The 15,266-nt window shown below is 32.1% G+C and overlaps 1 protein-coding gene across 1 annotated transcript in view; it reads left to right on the forward strand.

Moving 5' to 3' along the window:
• The window catches only part of LOC140433484 (photoreceptor-specific nuclear receptor-like), a 106,140-nt gene that overhangs the window by 89,348 nt on the left and 1,526 nt on the right, over positions 1–15,266 (forward strand). The window contains exons 5-8 of the mRNA XM_072521473.1: positions 4,356–4,476; positions 8,832–8,965; positions 13,323–13,552; positions 13,804–14,035. Coding sequence (XP_072377574.1) covers positions 4,356–4,476; positions 8,832–8,965; positions 13,323–13,552; positions 13,804–14,035 — 717 coding nt within the window. The remainder of the gene's footprint in view (positions 1–4,355; positions 4,477–8,831; positions 8,966–13,322; positions 13,553–13,803; positions 14,036–15,266) is intronic.

Below are 15,266 nucleotides of genomic sequence, written 5' to 3' on the forward strand. Positions count from 1 at the left end.
AATCGCTCACTAACAAAATTGGAGGATTCGCCATAATTTGAGGCTTTCATTTGACATATGACTGGAACTATTTAAATATTTATTATTATTTTAAAAGATCAATTATTAGCTAAACTATAAAATATGATTGTAAATGAGTGTATTTTCAAAAACCATATTAGTAATTTGATTAAAGTAGAGTCTTTTAACAACTATGAAAAATATATTTAATCACAAGGTACACGTACTTACTGTTGTATAGAACAAAAAAGTGAATAATGATATATGTTTTTTTATCTTTTGTCTACCAAGAAATGAGCAAGCCAACATTATTTTTTATGCAATATAATCAAAAACAATGTATATATTTAATCAACTAGCTACCAAATAATTGACCTTATTATTATTTATTCTATTTCACAAGCACACATTTTAGTTTGGTTAACCTCAAGTTGTGATTTTAATGTTTTTCTTTTGAAATGAAATAACGGATGATCAGTCAAAAGGTTCTATTTTTGTTAATTTTAGTATTTTTAATAACTTAAATAATGAATTATTAAAAAAACTGTAAAGAAATTTTTTTTAATAACTCCATTGAGTACAACAATCTGCCATTCGGCATTAAGCATTTGGTATGATAAAAAATGCAGGACATGTAGAGAGTTACTCCAGTGAGTAACCTCTTTACAATTCTAAAATTAAAATTTTATTAGTTTGAATACACTTATTATGTTCAGTTGGACAAGTCGGACGGCAATTGCCGTTTTAGTCTACGCACTTCAAAGACGTTCCGCACATTTAGTTGTCGAGCAAACGCATTAGGATGCACTAGCACTCGTTCATAGTATTTAGTACTAAAATGTTGTATGGCTTCTTTCACGGATTCTAGGGGGATGTCGTGTTAAATCACCTCGTTGGATACATAGTATGGCGCATTGACTATGGTACGCAGCACCTTGTTTTGGAATCTCTGTAAGATGTTTGTATTGGAGACGCTAGCAGTGCCCCATAGCTGAATCCCATAAGTCCATATGGGCTTGAGAATGGACTTGTAGAGTCAAAATTTTGTTATCCAAAGATAGTTTTGAATTGCGTCCAATGATCCAATACATATTTCTCAATTTAAGTCCAAGCTGTTTTCGTTTGTTAAAAATATGTTTTTTCCAAGTTAGACGGCGATCCAAGTGCATGCCAATGTAAAGAAAAAATGGAGAAATATTTTTACATACGTTTGGTTGGAGTTCCAGTAAATTACCAAAGTTGGTTCATGTAAACATCGAACAAACTCTTTGTTTTATATTTTAGAAAGAAAAGCATAAAGCAAAGAAAGCAAAACATTTAAATTAAATTAGATGTATCAGACACAAAAACAAGACGATACTAGTGCACTTGTAGGAAGTTAAATGAGATATTAACAGGATTTTGATTAATTAATCAACGAATAATTGACAGGAAATCACTAAAACCTAAAATTATAGTGTTAGGACAGGTGTAACAGAGACTGATAAATTTCTAGTAAAAGTATAATTATATGAACACTCATATTCTTTTTAATGCAAAATATCAAAACAAAACTAAAGAAATGTCCAAAAAGTTTGGTTTAGTAATTTTTATTAATCGATCTTAGGAAATTTCCTAAAATAAGATAAAAATAAGATAAATATGTACATAAAAATAAAATAAAAAAAAAAGATAAATGAGAAGTATCGCTAAAATACAAAAATACCAAGATAAACATTTTACGTTTTGGAAATCATTCATTCAATATCAACTCAGACATTGTAAACATTCAGCATAAATCTTATAAATTAAAAACATAGATAGGTACCTATTTCCTAATGACATATTATCTTTCCAATCTGTTCACAAATCATTCATAAATAGCTGTACACAAATCAGAATAATTCTCTTAATAACACAAGGTATTTTGTTAATACATAAGTAATATTTTTTTTCGATTAATAATAAAGAATATTTAATTGATTAGTTTTTAATGTATAGACTATTAACAAAAACAATTATATTTCGAATAAATTTTTTGTAGATTGCAGAAAAAGTGAGATCTTCCCATCTGGCAACCTGAAAGATCTTTGTTTGTGGCTACCCTATAGATTTTGTCGCCTATTATTCTGTATCTTTTGGGTGATAGTGCTTGCTTCAATAGGTTCTTCAACCTTTTCCTCATTCCGGCGGTCATTTTGCTCACTGGACCTTCTTCTGACCTTGCTGAGCTTCATCTTTGTTTTGTAAGTGGTTTCTCTTCATTTTCGGAACTATTGCCAGTAACGGGATCCAAAATTATCTACATTGTTTAATTGTTTGTTTGTTATCACTCCCGACAGAGCTCCACATATCAAGAGACGGTTAATAAAATCTGAGTGTATCTGAGATCCGAAATTGAGCCGTTCTTAACTTCCACTAGCTCATGCTCACCTCACAGAATTAACGACTATGATCGAGCATGAAGAGCACTCAACCACTACAAAGTCTGACGACTTTGGGGGATTGCGGTATGTTAGTCTTTCATTAATGATTTGGATTATCTATGATTGAGAATAAACCAAACTTTAATTATTAAAAATGTTTTATTTTGTCACTTTGGCATCTAAATTAAAGCCGCTTAAAAATAAAATATTTAAAATATTATTTATTCCCAATCAAGGATATAATAAAAGTGTATTGAAAACACTTCTTACATTCTAACCAGAGGTTACTCTATTTTTATGCGGAAATAAATCGTAAGTATTTTTTCTAGAAGTAAAAAGAACGGTATATCCATACCTGAATAAACTGGGAACAATTTTTATTATTTAACTCACCATAGAGGCAAAAACTTGCCGAATTTGTCTAACTAAAAAATGGCTTGAACTGATTTAAGTCCCATGGGCTTACAAAGGACTTGTCAAAGTACTACCAAAAAACTATTCACAATTGCTTGATTCACCAAAATCATGTCTGTTCATTGTAAACTGAATTAAATCCACTTATTATCCAAAGTTCTTCAATAGAGATCTTGCAACAACAGAAATAAAAATTTCCACCGAAGGAGCTAAAAGATATATTACAGTAGCCTCTGCGGTGACACATATATGCCTCCACCAGAAGTTAAAACTTCATAAGCTGGTGCAACAAAAAGCACATACAGATTATTATTGGTTGTAACATAAATTACCACAATAATGTATGGGCAATACAGATATAAACAGACGAAGTGAGCTCCTATTAGATATTTTCTTCTTGTAACAGAAGCCTCAATATAGGATCACAGAATCCTGTGTTTCAAGGTTGCGGTGGGGCGTAAGCAAGTTCAGTCCTGTTCTATACCAGAACAGACTAAGTGGTGTTCATACAAGAACAAATATTAAGGTCAGATGTTGACAGCATTTATTATACGATAAAAACAGCAGAAGAACAACTTGGTCAAACAACCAATTAGGAAAATCAAAAGCTAACATCTAAAGGCACTTTCTTGAGCGATCTTCCTTACACAGATATATATATATATATATATATATATATATATATATATATATATATATATATATATATATATATATATATATATATATTGTGGAGGAAGGTCTGGCAATATAACTAAGGCTGCAGTGAAACTCAATTTCATTATACCTATATTCTTCTTAGTATATGCTTCTTAGTTTACTGGCCTTCTAAGCCAGTACGCACGAGTTAGATTCTCAGCACCAATAAATAACGGCATTTTCAGTTCGAAAAATCATAACGAGCCATCCCCGTGTAAAGCCGTTGATCCCACTAGGCTAGTGTACATCGACAATAGTTACCTGAAATAGGGTTAAAGATGCAATTGTTGGTGAAACCTGTCCGAAAGGATCTCCTCGGCAAAAATACCATACGATATTATTTTATTATTAGTTTCTGCTGTACTGTCGACTATCTTCTCGACTATCCTCTGGTAGCAAATATCTTTAAATTATTCCAGTTGTTTTCTATCTACAGTTACGTTCCTAGTTGCTCTTGTGTTCTTAGTAGTACTTTTTAGTTTGTGTTGATATAATTTCTAGTACTAATGAGGAGACAGCTGTTAATCATCTACAGTTTATTCCACAACGTACTGTTGTTTTTTTGCTCAGTTATTGTAGAAAGTCTCTATCAGATTGACGTATTTGTAATAATTATATACTATATAATTTGGCTGTTACTTTTCATTCCTAGGTACTGGTAAATAGTCTACATTTTCCCTTGTATTAATAAATAATGAAAAACAAAGACTCTTATTTACAAAAAATATTTTTAATAACCACGTTTTAATTTTTATTCATCTTATAAGACAAAAACATTCATAGGTACGTGCACTTTGTGGTTAATCCTTATCTTATTATATACTTTTTTATTTTCAGCTGTCCAAAATGAAAGGCAACCAAGGAACACAGCGACGATCAGACCAGAAACTCTAAGAGATATGAGTGCTGAACAAGAAAGGGCTTTAAGAGAGGCTGCCGTTGCTGTAGGAGTATTCGGGTAAGGAAATTAATAAGAAAACTAGATGAATTTTTTAACATTAAGGCAAATCAAAATAAGAACCCCTGCCAGACTAACTCTGCCGCTCATGCGCACATCAAAAATCACGAAGGGACAAGTTTTTTCTCATATATGCATACATTTTATAGCTATTATTATATTATAATAATGATAGCTATTATTTCCGAGGAATATGTACGAACGAAGCCGCAGTAGCGGCGACAAAATATTTTTCAGGGGGAATATTATACATCATTGCGAGTAATATAAATATACTCCACTTGCAAGTTGTAGAAAGCACAGTGGTAAAGATTTGAATTCAGTTTCGCCAGGTAAGAAATCTTATGATTTCTCTTGCTGATAATCTACTTTATTTACAATTAAATTTGAGATTTTCAATGAATAACTTTAAAATTAATTATATTACAATTAATAAATTGAATTGGTTGTCAATGATGAGTATATTTTAAAAAAACTTCGGAAGAGTTTTCAATACAAATATTTGGTATTTCGGTTGCTATAAAAGAGGAAGATACCTTATTACTATTAGCAATGGTAGTTGCTGTAATGATCTTATTCCTCATAGAGAGTGTATTCTTCTGCTACTAGCGTAAATCCCCAGCCTCCATAACGCTTTGATCCAGTTATATCACATCAGCGTAAAGAGTGGCAGATGATCTGTGATAACAATGCCTGGTATAACTTTGAGGATTTAGCAAGTTGAAATATTTGACGATTTAGCTAATCTGTAAATTTCTTTTCCTTTAGGTTGTATTGTACATTTCTATTTTTAATAATTTAAAAAAGATGTAAAAAGGATAAAAAAATTCCGCATTTTTAAGATACCCTTCTGCGTAAAAGCTCTAGTGCAAACACTTGACTTTTGCTGAATTGATGTTAAGCTTATACTGATATACTGGCCGCGATGATCAGAGAAACAAGGTTCAAGAACATTTGCCCGAAACTGATCTTCTTTAACATTTATCATAATATTGTCTATACAAGTGGCAGATGTATCAGTAATCCTAGTATAGTCATGGATTGTTTGTTTTATTCCAAATGATGATATTATAGAAGTCAGCTCACTAGTATTTGCCGTTTTCGCAATAAAATTAATATTAAAATCTCCCAAAATTATTACTTTTAAATTTGGCCTCACAATGGAAATAAATTTTCGAAATTTGTAAAAAAAGACTTAGAATCGTTACATTTACTCGATCTATACACTGCCAATACAACCGTGTTAATATCTGGTAAAACAATTCCACAAAATTCAGATATTTGTTCGATATTAAATTTATCACAATTAATAGCTTCGAATTTTAAAGTATTTTTAACGTATATTACAGTACCGCCGTTCTTGTTATTTTTCCTACAGAAACTGCTAGCAAGTAAATACCCATCGATGTTTATGTATCGGAGATTTGCTTCACTCTGCCAACAAAAATAAATCTATCATTTGTACTTTATTTGCTAAACATTGAACATTAACATGGAACATACTCACCAGGCTTTCGCTATTCAAAATATGAATTAGTTTTTCAGGAACTTCTAAACTTCCTACGTCTCGATCTAGATTGTTTCCATTTGTGCGGACTGCTGCATTTCCACTATATATATATATATATATATATATATATATATATATATATATATATATATATATATATATATATATATATATTTATATATATATATATATATATATATATATATATATATATATATATATATAAGGATTTCCACAGTTTTCACTGTATTCCTTCACTCAACCGTTTTCTCCAATTTTTCCTGTTTAGCCAGTCCCCTTTCTGTAGGTTTCTTCTACTCATTGCTTCGTCCACTTCATCTCTGAAAGATCTTCGGGGTCTGCCTCTCTTTCTTCTTCCTATCGGGCTCCACTCTGTTATTCTATTTATCCACCGATTTTGGTCTGCTCTTCTGACATGTCCGTACCAGGTTAACCTCTTCTGTTCGATGTAGTCTATTATGTCGGAGTTCATTCCCATTCTCCTCTTAATCTCCATGTTATTTATTCTATCTCTTCTTGTTACTCTGCAGCTTCTCCTTAGAAATTCCATCTCTGTTGCTCTTATTTTGTTTTTGGTTTTCTTATTTATTGTCCAATTTTCACACCCATAAGTGAGGATACTTCTTGTCATGGTATTATATATTTTTTTCTTTGTTTTCATGTTGATGTTCTAATTCCATAGTACCGGGTTCAATTTTCGTATGCAGTCTCTTGTTTGTCCTAGTCTATTTTTTATATCTTCCTCCGTTGTTCCTTTATTTGATATTATGAAGCCTAAATACTTATACTTGCCTGTTCCTTTGATTTGTTTACCTTCGTCTATTTCCAGCTGTTTTATTTCTGTATTCTCCGTTGTTAGGTATTCAGTTTTCTTTAGGTTTATTTCCATCCCATTCTTTGTATATTCCTGCTCCAGTTTTCTCATCATAAAACTGAGGTCATCCTCGTCTTGTGCGATCACTATTTGGTCGTCGGCAAAACTTAGCGTATATAGATATTCGTTCCTTACTGGTATACCCATTCCTTCGCACTTTCTTTTCCATGGTTTCAGGGTTTTTTCCAGGAATATTTTGAACAGGGTGGGGGATGTGGAGCAACCCTGTAGTAGTCCCTTTGTCGTCTTAAATGGACTGCATATTCTATTGCCCGTTTTGATAGCTACTTCGTTATTCTTGTAGAGTGATTTTACCGCGTTTATTAATCTTCGTGGAACTTCGATGTCTTCCATTGCTTCCCATAGCTTGGTTCTAGGTATTGAGTCATATGCCTTCTTAAGATCAACAAAATCCAGATGGACGGATCTATTTTTGGCCATTCTTTTTTCTATTTCCACTACAGTTTTGTAAATTCCCGATATGTTTGATTACAAAGGAGTTTTCTTCCCGTGTCTCTGCTGCAGGCACATCTGTGGCTGTAGTCAAAGTCATGAATTGTTTGCTGACTGCGTTCTTTCCCGAAAATTTTTAATGAATTTGAATCTTCTTACGACAGATCCACTGGGCCATATAGATGGGTTGTATACATTGTCTAGACTTTCTAAAGGGAAGCACTTTATAAGACACTTTATAAGATGATTGCTTATCAGTTCTATTCCATTCCTCACAATCAAAACATATTTCAGGCGCCGTTTCTTTTAAAAAATCCTTTAAATCATTTGAATTCATACGACACGTGAAACGTGCAGATGCCCCCGTCGAGGGAGTGTATTAAAATTAGAAGAAATTTTGCTACCGACAATCGGTTTGCTGTATTTATTTATTTTATTTTGTGACAGGGAATTCCTTTCGGAATCTCCTACCGGTTTTGTATTTAAACCAATATTTTGTTCAGTAGGTTTTTGTTCAGGTTCATTAGCCGACACAATTTTTTGCTCGTTTATTTTATATATTTACTTTTTCTAGAATTTTTATTTGTTGTTGATGTTTTAATAGAATCTGATATTTTACTGGTAGATGGCGGTACATGTTGCGAAATTGAATGAGTATTTTGTAGTTTTAACAATAATATTAAATATTCTTGTTCTTGAGTTCTTTTTTCCAGTTGATAAGAAAGTCTACTTACGATTTCAAGTTCTTTTTTAATAACGTCATAATCTTTCGCAAGTCTTCCACAATCACAAGATAAATTCACTAGGTGATAGGCAAACGCTTCGGCTTTTCTTTGGGTTCCTAGCCCATCTTTCATTACCTATTTGAAAAGGAGGGTTGGTTAATTGAGGTCAATTGCATTTCCGTGTTGCCTTCCAAAGTAAATATTCGGTGATTTCTGTTGCTGATAAGTTTTTCAGTTAATACTAAATACTATTTATTATCGTTATGATTATTTAGAAGAATTGGGCGGAAGTTTGATTCAATTCCGTTTTATACTGGGGCGAGCGAGTTCTATGCCATGTTTTCCTGGTTTGATTTTAAAATATGTAAATAAATGTTTAGATAATAATAAAATAATTTAAATTTGAGTTTTATACGTTTCAACCATGAAGGGAAACTTGGCAATAAACAAATTATTCTCGCACACCTGTTTCGTTTAAGGGATACTGAGTCTAAAGACTATAAGATATGAGTGACAAGGTTAATTTTATCAAATATTACTTGTTATTAATTGCTTTAGGCTATTTTATTAAAAATTTAATCATTAATTGAACATTTTAGCAAGGAATTTGTTTAACACGCACAGATCACGTTTTATGAAGTGGCTGCAAAATACTGGTCATATACTATAATATATTTGCCCAAGTTAAATGTATATCTCTGTATTTTATCGTAAAACTATAAATGGCACTTTATGCTAATGAACATTACAATAAAATAAAAAATTATTTCAGACCTCCAGTATCTTTGACCATGGCGTTCAGTCCTGCGAGATATACAAACAGCTTCCTGCCCTCTGTAGCGCATACTACCTTACCAAATAGAGAGCTAACCCCAAAAGATATGAATAATAGCAGTGATAACGATGGTAAGTTAAAAAATTAAATACTATTTAAAATTCATCCTTAGAACCATTAAAATTTATCTATAAAGCAGCAACTAGACCTATATTAACATACACGGCGGAGACAAAACCTGATACATCTAAAACGAGACGAGTACTAGAAATAATAGAGATGAAAATACTTTGATGAATATCAGGGAAAAGTCTGTTGGATAGGGAAAGAAGCGAAAACATACGAAGAGCATGCAATATAGAAGACATAAATGGATGGGTGACGAAACGAATAAAGGAGTGGAACGAGCACATTAGTAGAATAGCACGAGATAAGTCACCAAATGGACGAAGAAGTATTGGCAGACCAAGAAAACGATAGTGCGATAATTTAAACAATTTAGAAGGCTAATATTGAAGAAGAAACAGGCTTTAAAGCCTACATACAAGAAGGAAGAAGAAGAAGAAGAAAATTTATCTCAATACCGTATGATGTATATATTTAAGCTGATTAAAATGAAAATGTCGAAAGTACATTATTATCAATATCAGTAGTACTAGCGCCGTAGTTGAAATTCAACCTTTCCTATTCTGTTCCGCCATTCGTTCCAGTCCATCCACTTTTACAAAAAAAGAAGCAATGTATCGGAGCAGCGGGAAGCCCCCCAATGTACTAAAACTTTCTTGGGTTCTTCAATATTTTTTTTTATTTTTTCAATATAGCCACCGCTAAGCTCAATACACATTCCTAAACGTTTCTTTAAACTTAAACTTATGTATAAAACTTTTTTAAACCATCCAAAACAAAGAATTTAGATGGTGGGCAAAACAGACATCTGTTTGGTTCATGACCAGGTTTGCCTTTAAACGTTAAATCGTTGTTTGCCAATGCCAAGCCACGTTTTCAAGTTTTAAAATAAAAAAGTACTATGGCCAAATCAAGTACATAAGGAAGATTCATTTATTTAATTTTAGTTATCAAATCTTGTCTTATTGAGTGAAAATTATTTTCTTTGTAAGTGAAGATATGTTTCTCAATTTCGTCACTAAACTGTTCTAATAATACATAATAAACACTAATCAATTTATTTTCTTTTTTTTTCACAAGAAATCAATTTAAAATAATTTGCGTACATCCCAAAATACCGTAGTCACCTTTGTCGGCTGATTTGATCTTCTTCATCTTTTTTGGAGCCCGTTCGTTTTCAAAAACTCAATTTTGAGTTTCGTTCACAGTTCTATATCGATGCAGATACTCATCAGGGCTTCTAGCGAAAAACAAACTTGGCACCCACCTCGACATTTTTTACACGCATTTATTATTAATGCAACATTCCAAAAACCTTCCCCCATTCCAAAAAAAAAAAGGTGAAACCTCTGTGGCCTAAATTATCTCGCGCACCTTGATTTGTGAGATCACAAAACCATATCGTGGATTTCAACAATCTCATTCACAAACCAAAAAAAAATGAAAATAAACTTATTTATATAATTGTATACAATTAATTGCAAACGTCACACTACATGTACAGTGGCCTACATTAAAATCGGCTTTTACTTCTTTTCGTACTTTGGAACTCGCTGTTTTAAAACTATGTGATGAATATAACTGACACTTTGACAGCTGTCTGCCAAAAAAACTTGCCAACGAAAAATTTTCGAAGCATATTCAATACTACTACATTGAGTTTTCTAAGGACTTATTGGACAAGCTAAGTACTTATAACTGAGAAGGTAAAATGCAAACAAGCTTAAGTCACAAATAAGTCAATTTTCAGGGAGGGCGAAAAACTTATAGCTTTGCTCTGAAAAAGGATAATGAGTTTCAATCAATGTTATGCAATAGTAATGGTTCCAAATATAAGATTAACATACTCATTTCAGTTAGGGCTAAAAAATAGTTTAAAAAATTGATTTTGTTTTGGCAATAAGACCTTTTGCACGAACTCAGTGGAAATAAGTCGTTTTGCATGTAAAATGTTGTGCACATAAGCTGATTTACATGTAAATAAAGTAATAAAGCAATAAAGTAAAGGAACAATAGTTTTATTTTATTTTTATAAAATAATAATATAGGCCTTACTTAAGTGATAAACATTGTCATAATAGTTAGTTAGTGCAACCAACAGTTTTTTAAATATGCAAGTCATAGCGTTCATCGTCGAGGCAGTCACACATTTCTTTCTACTCCTCACCAGCAGCTGCTGTAGTGGGTTCATCAAAAATCAAACTCTTGTCCCAACCAAGGCGTGGATCAGAAGTAGACCAGTCCTCTCCAAACATTTTTTTAAAAGTTTGTCAACATCTTTGGTCTTTTCTTTGAATAACACGTGATGAAGTAGTAGTTCTTCCAGTCTCACTTGTCTAACATTATTTTTCCCTTTCTTTCTCAAAGATACAAAAGACTCCTCTCCTTCATACCTGTAGTTTTTCAAGCCAATACAATCGTTTTGTAAGACTTTCCTTTTCCCTTTTTTCGAAGCTGTTGAATTTCGCTAGTCCTTATAGTATTCACTTAGCTTCTTAGTATCAAGTAGTGGCCAATCTTTTCCTAGTGCTTTTACCTTGCCTATACCACTGTAGATATCATGGCATTTCTGTTTAATTAAAATTATGGGTTTTTCCCTTAAAAACCCTTACATAACCTCAAATTTGCAAGACTTACTGGGTGAGCTGAGTGGCAGTTACTGCGCTTCTATTGGTTGGTTGGAAATAAGTTGATTTGCATGGACCAGTACAGTGGAAATAAGTTGTTTTGCGTGTAAAGGAACTTTTTAACATGCTGTTACCATCGGAAATCATTTTTTTGGCTCAAAATCAGATAGAATAAACCACTTTGGCTACAACAGAACAATGCATTGGCATATCTAACTCAACTTTGATTTTTGTGTGACCTAAGGCTGTTTGCATGTTACCTCCTCAACTAGAGACCAAAATATAAGCAAAATGCATTTTTTTTAATATCTGGCATACAAGAAATTGCATATATTTGCATAATTTTTATAAAAAAAAACTGTATAATGCCAATATATTCTGAATGTGTCGACCTTTTCTCGAAATTCTTCATTCAAATTCCCCGAGTAATGAATCTGTGTTTCTTTAAATCATTTTGGGGCGTACCTGCTATTGTAATAAAAAGATTCTAGTTGTGTGATCTAATAAAAGGTGCTCTCAAATTGTAACTGTTTCCATTTTACGATCATTTTTAGTGCAAGCCATTGTCAACGCATGTTTCGGGAAAAAAACGTGTGACTAAGCTTTGGATTTTTGTTTCAGATTTCCTCTGATAAAAAAATTTTTAATCGATCAGCATGCAAAGACACCTTATCACTTTAAAAAGTGTGAAAAACTCTTAAAGGGTCCAATTCAAAAGATCAATTGACGATGGCGCAGTACTTAGGGACTCAAAAACCGAGAATTAACTTTTTAACCAGGACCATTGCGATGACTTGTTATTTTCGGGAATTTCAAAAGTGAACAGTGTCACTTTTACCTCATTTTTGGAGAAATATTGTAAATTTAACATTCACGATTAAAGTACATTGAGAAAAGTATATATGGAGATTTGTTACGATGAGAAAAATTCGAAAAATTGTTGCCGATAACTTAATTGATTTTATAGTTTACGAAAGTATTGATTCACGACGGCGCTACATGGCAAATTTAATGATAGTTAAAGGGGGGTAAAAGGGGGTTTTACACGTAGATGTAAAAAATAAATGTTACCTTATTGCGTCAAAGCAATTAAAGAAAACCAACAATTTGACCATAACACGTTTTGTTCAAGATGAATTGTCCCGTTTTTTTTTCTACCGGAAAGTATTCCATGTGATAAAGTTTTATTAATGTTAAGCGACAATGCCAGCTATATGGTAAAGTCATCACAAAAATTAAAGATATTCGTTATCAATTTAATTCATTTAACATGTCTAACTCATGAACTTAACTTAACCTTGTCACGGAAAAAATAAAATGAAATTTTCCATATGTTAATGATTTGATAAAAATAATATATAAATATATAAATATAATAAAATAATAAGTTAAAGAAGTTTTTATAAAATTGCCATTACAAGTTCAATTTTACAAAGAACGTCTTTCATCGAACGTCAAAATACGACTTTTTAAATACTAGGAGGAAAGCTTTTTAGATTATTATTATATGAATTAGTTTTTAAAAGCAAAATTTATGAACAAGACGATAATTAACGTTTGCATGCTAAATCTTTCCATATTTGGGCCAATTTTGTGCATATAATATACGCGATTTGTACCCTTTTTTTTGTTGCATGTATTCCGGTCTCTACTTATAACTAAAAAGTATTTATTTATTATTATCATTGTAGTTATTATATTAATAACTTACTTTAAATATATTTTTTTTGTACAGAGGAAAGTATAGACGTAACAAATGAAGAGGATGAAACACCAACATCTGGATGCGGAGTCTCATCAAGTAGTGGTCCTTTACGACCAGAACCTCAACCAGCGTCATTAGCATCAGGACTTTACCCTTCTACACATGAAACAATTTATGAAACATCCGCCAGGCTACTATTTATGGCAGTAAAGTGGGCCAAAAACTTACCTAGTTTTGCTAGTTTACCGTTTAGAGATCAAGTAAGAGTTTTGTAGTGTAGTGTATCTTTTTTATTTTATTTCACAATTGATTTGTATATAATTCATTCCTTGAACAGTTTACTTTATGTTTTCTTAATTGGTCGTCCATTTGTTGTACTTATTTATCTAAACAAAAAAAAATTCCTTATTCTGTGATAGGTCATTTTATTTCCTTCTTAGTTCTTTGTATTTTATATTTGTTTTGGTTATGTTTGAAGAGGGTAACATTAAAAATATTTTTTTCGTTTTAGGTGATCCTTTTGGAGGAAACGTGGAGTGAATTGTTCCTTTTAAACGCTATTCAGTGGTGCATGCCACTTGATATATCAGCTAGTCCTTTATTTAACGTAAATGAACACACGAAAAACGGACATTCTGCTACAGATGTCAAAATTTTAGGAGATACGCTTTTAAGATTTAAAGCAGTTCACGTTGACCCCGCAGAATTTGCATGTTTAAAAGCAATTGTCCTATTTCGAGCAGGTAATAAAATATATTTTTAAAATAGTATCAAAACTGTCACAAGAGTATTTTATCTAAATGTTTTGTTAGATATAACTATAAACTTTAGAATAGAAATTTTTATATTTTACGAACTGTAAGTACCAAACAATCAGAAATATAAAAAGTAGAAACTATATAGAATAATAAGTACTGAAAATAAGAAACTAGGAATAAAATACAGAAAATTAAAAAGATGCCGGGTGTTGCTTTGGAAAAGTATCTTACGTTAACTGAAAAAAGGGGACACTTGGGCGATCCCAAAAACCCCATACTTAATGGATCTTACTTCATCAATAACAAAGTTTGTGGCTTATTCCCATTAAAATAGTAATTACTTCAGATGTCCAGTCATGTCCCCTTTTTTAGATACTAAATCCGTGTGAGCGTAAATAGATTTTCTAGAGCGATGCTCCTAACATATATTATTTCTTTAGAGATCTAGCATCATCTTTAAAATTGCAGCGAATCATGATCTCATTGAACACGTGATTCCTGCATAAACGAGTCTTTTATTGCCTTTTATTGCCTTTTGCTGTCTTGTTTTTTAGCCGTGTTTTTAGCCTTGTTTGCAGCAAAGTGTTTTATTCCACCGAATCAACGTAGCAAAAGTAATTTTATGGGTCTCATAACCGTTACATATAAACAATAGATCATTTTAGGCTGCAAACCTCATGTAACCACAAGGGTTACGGTTAGAGCTCTTGTTGCGGTAGTAATAATAATTAGTAGTGATGATATTCCATGTAAATTTCCTATCAAGGATAACTCCGAGAAACCTCTTCCGAAAATGATAGTATGTATTGTTCATGATAGGCAGTTGAATTGTTAATTTCTTCCTATCACTTTGCTTTCCTTTAACCGCTATAACTAGATCATCTGCATAACCCAGAGTCCGAAATCCTTCTCTTTTGAACTTTGTAAGAAGATAGTCAGCTTAACCATAGTAGAGGTGTTAAAATTCCTCCTTGAAGACAACCTGTTACTACTCTACTGTTCATTGCTGAGATATTCCTAGTAGTTAGCATGAATTAAATCCATTTCCCCCTTTTTATGGTAAATGTATTGTTCAATATCTGCAACAAGACAATGCAAGCAATCTATCGTCGACAATTAATGGGCAAATTGTTCTTCATGAAACAGTAGACATGATACGTATTCACTTCTTAGGTACGTGTTTAGTATTTCTACATATTCTTTAAAAGAAAGGAGG

Source organism: Diabrotica undecimpunctata, chromosome 2, assembly GCF_040954645.1.
Source record: "Diabrotica undecimpunctata isolate CICGRU chromosome 2, icDiaUnde3, whole genome shotgun sequence".
Lineage (NCBI taxonomy): Eukaryota > Metazoa > Arthropoda > Insecta > Coleoptera > Chrysomelidae > Diabrotica > Diabrotica undecimpunctata.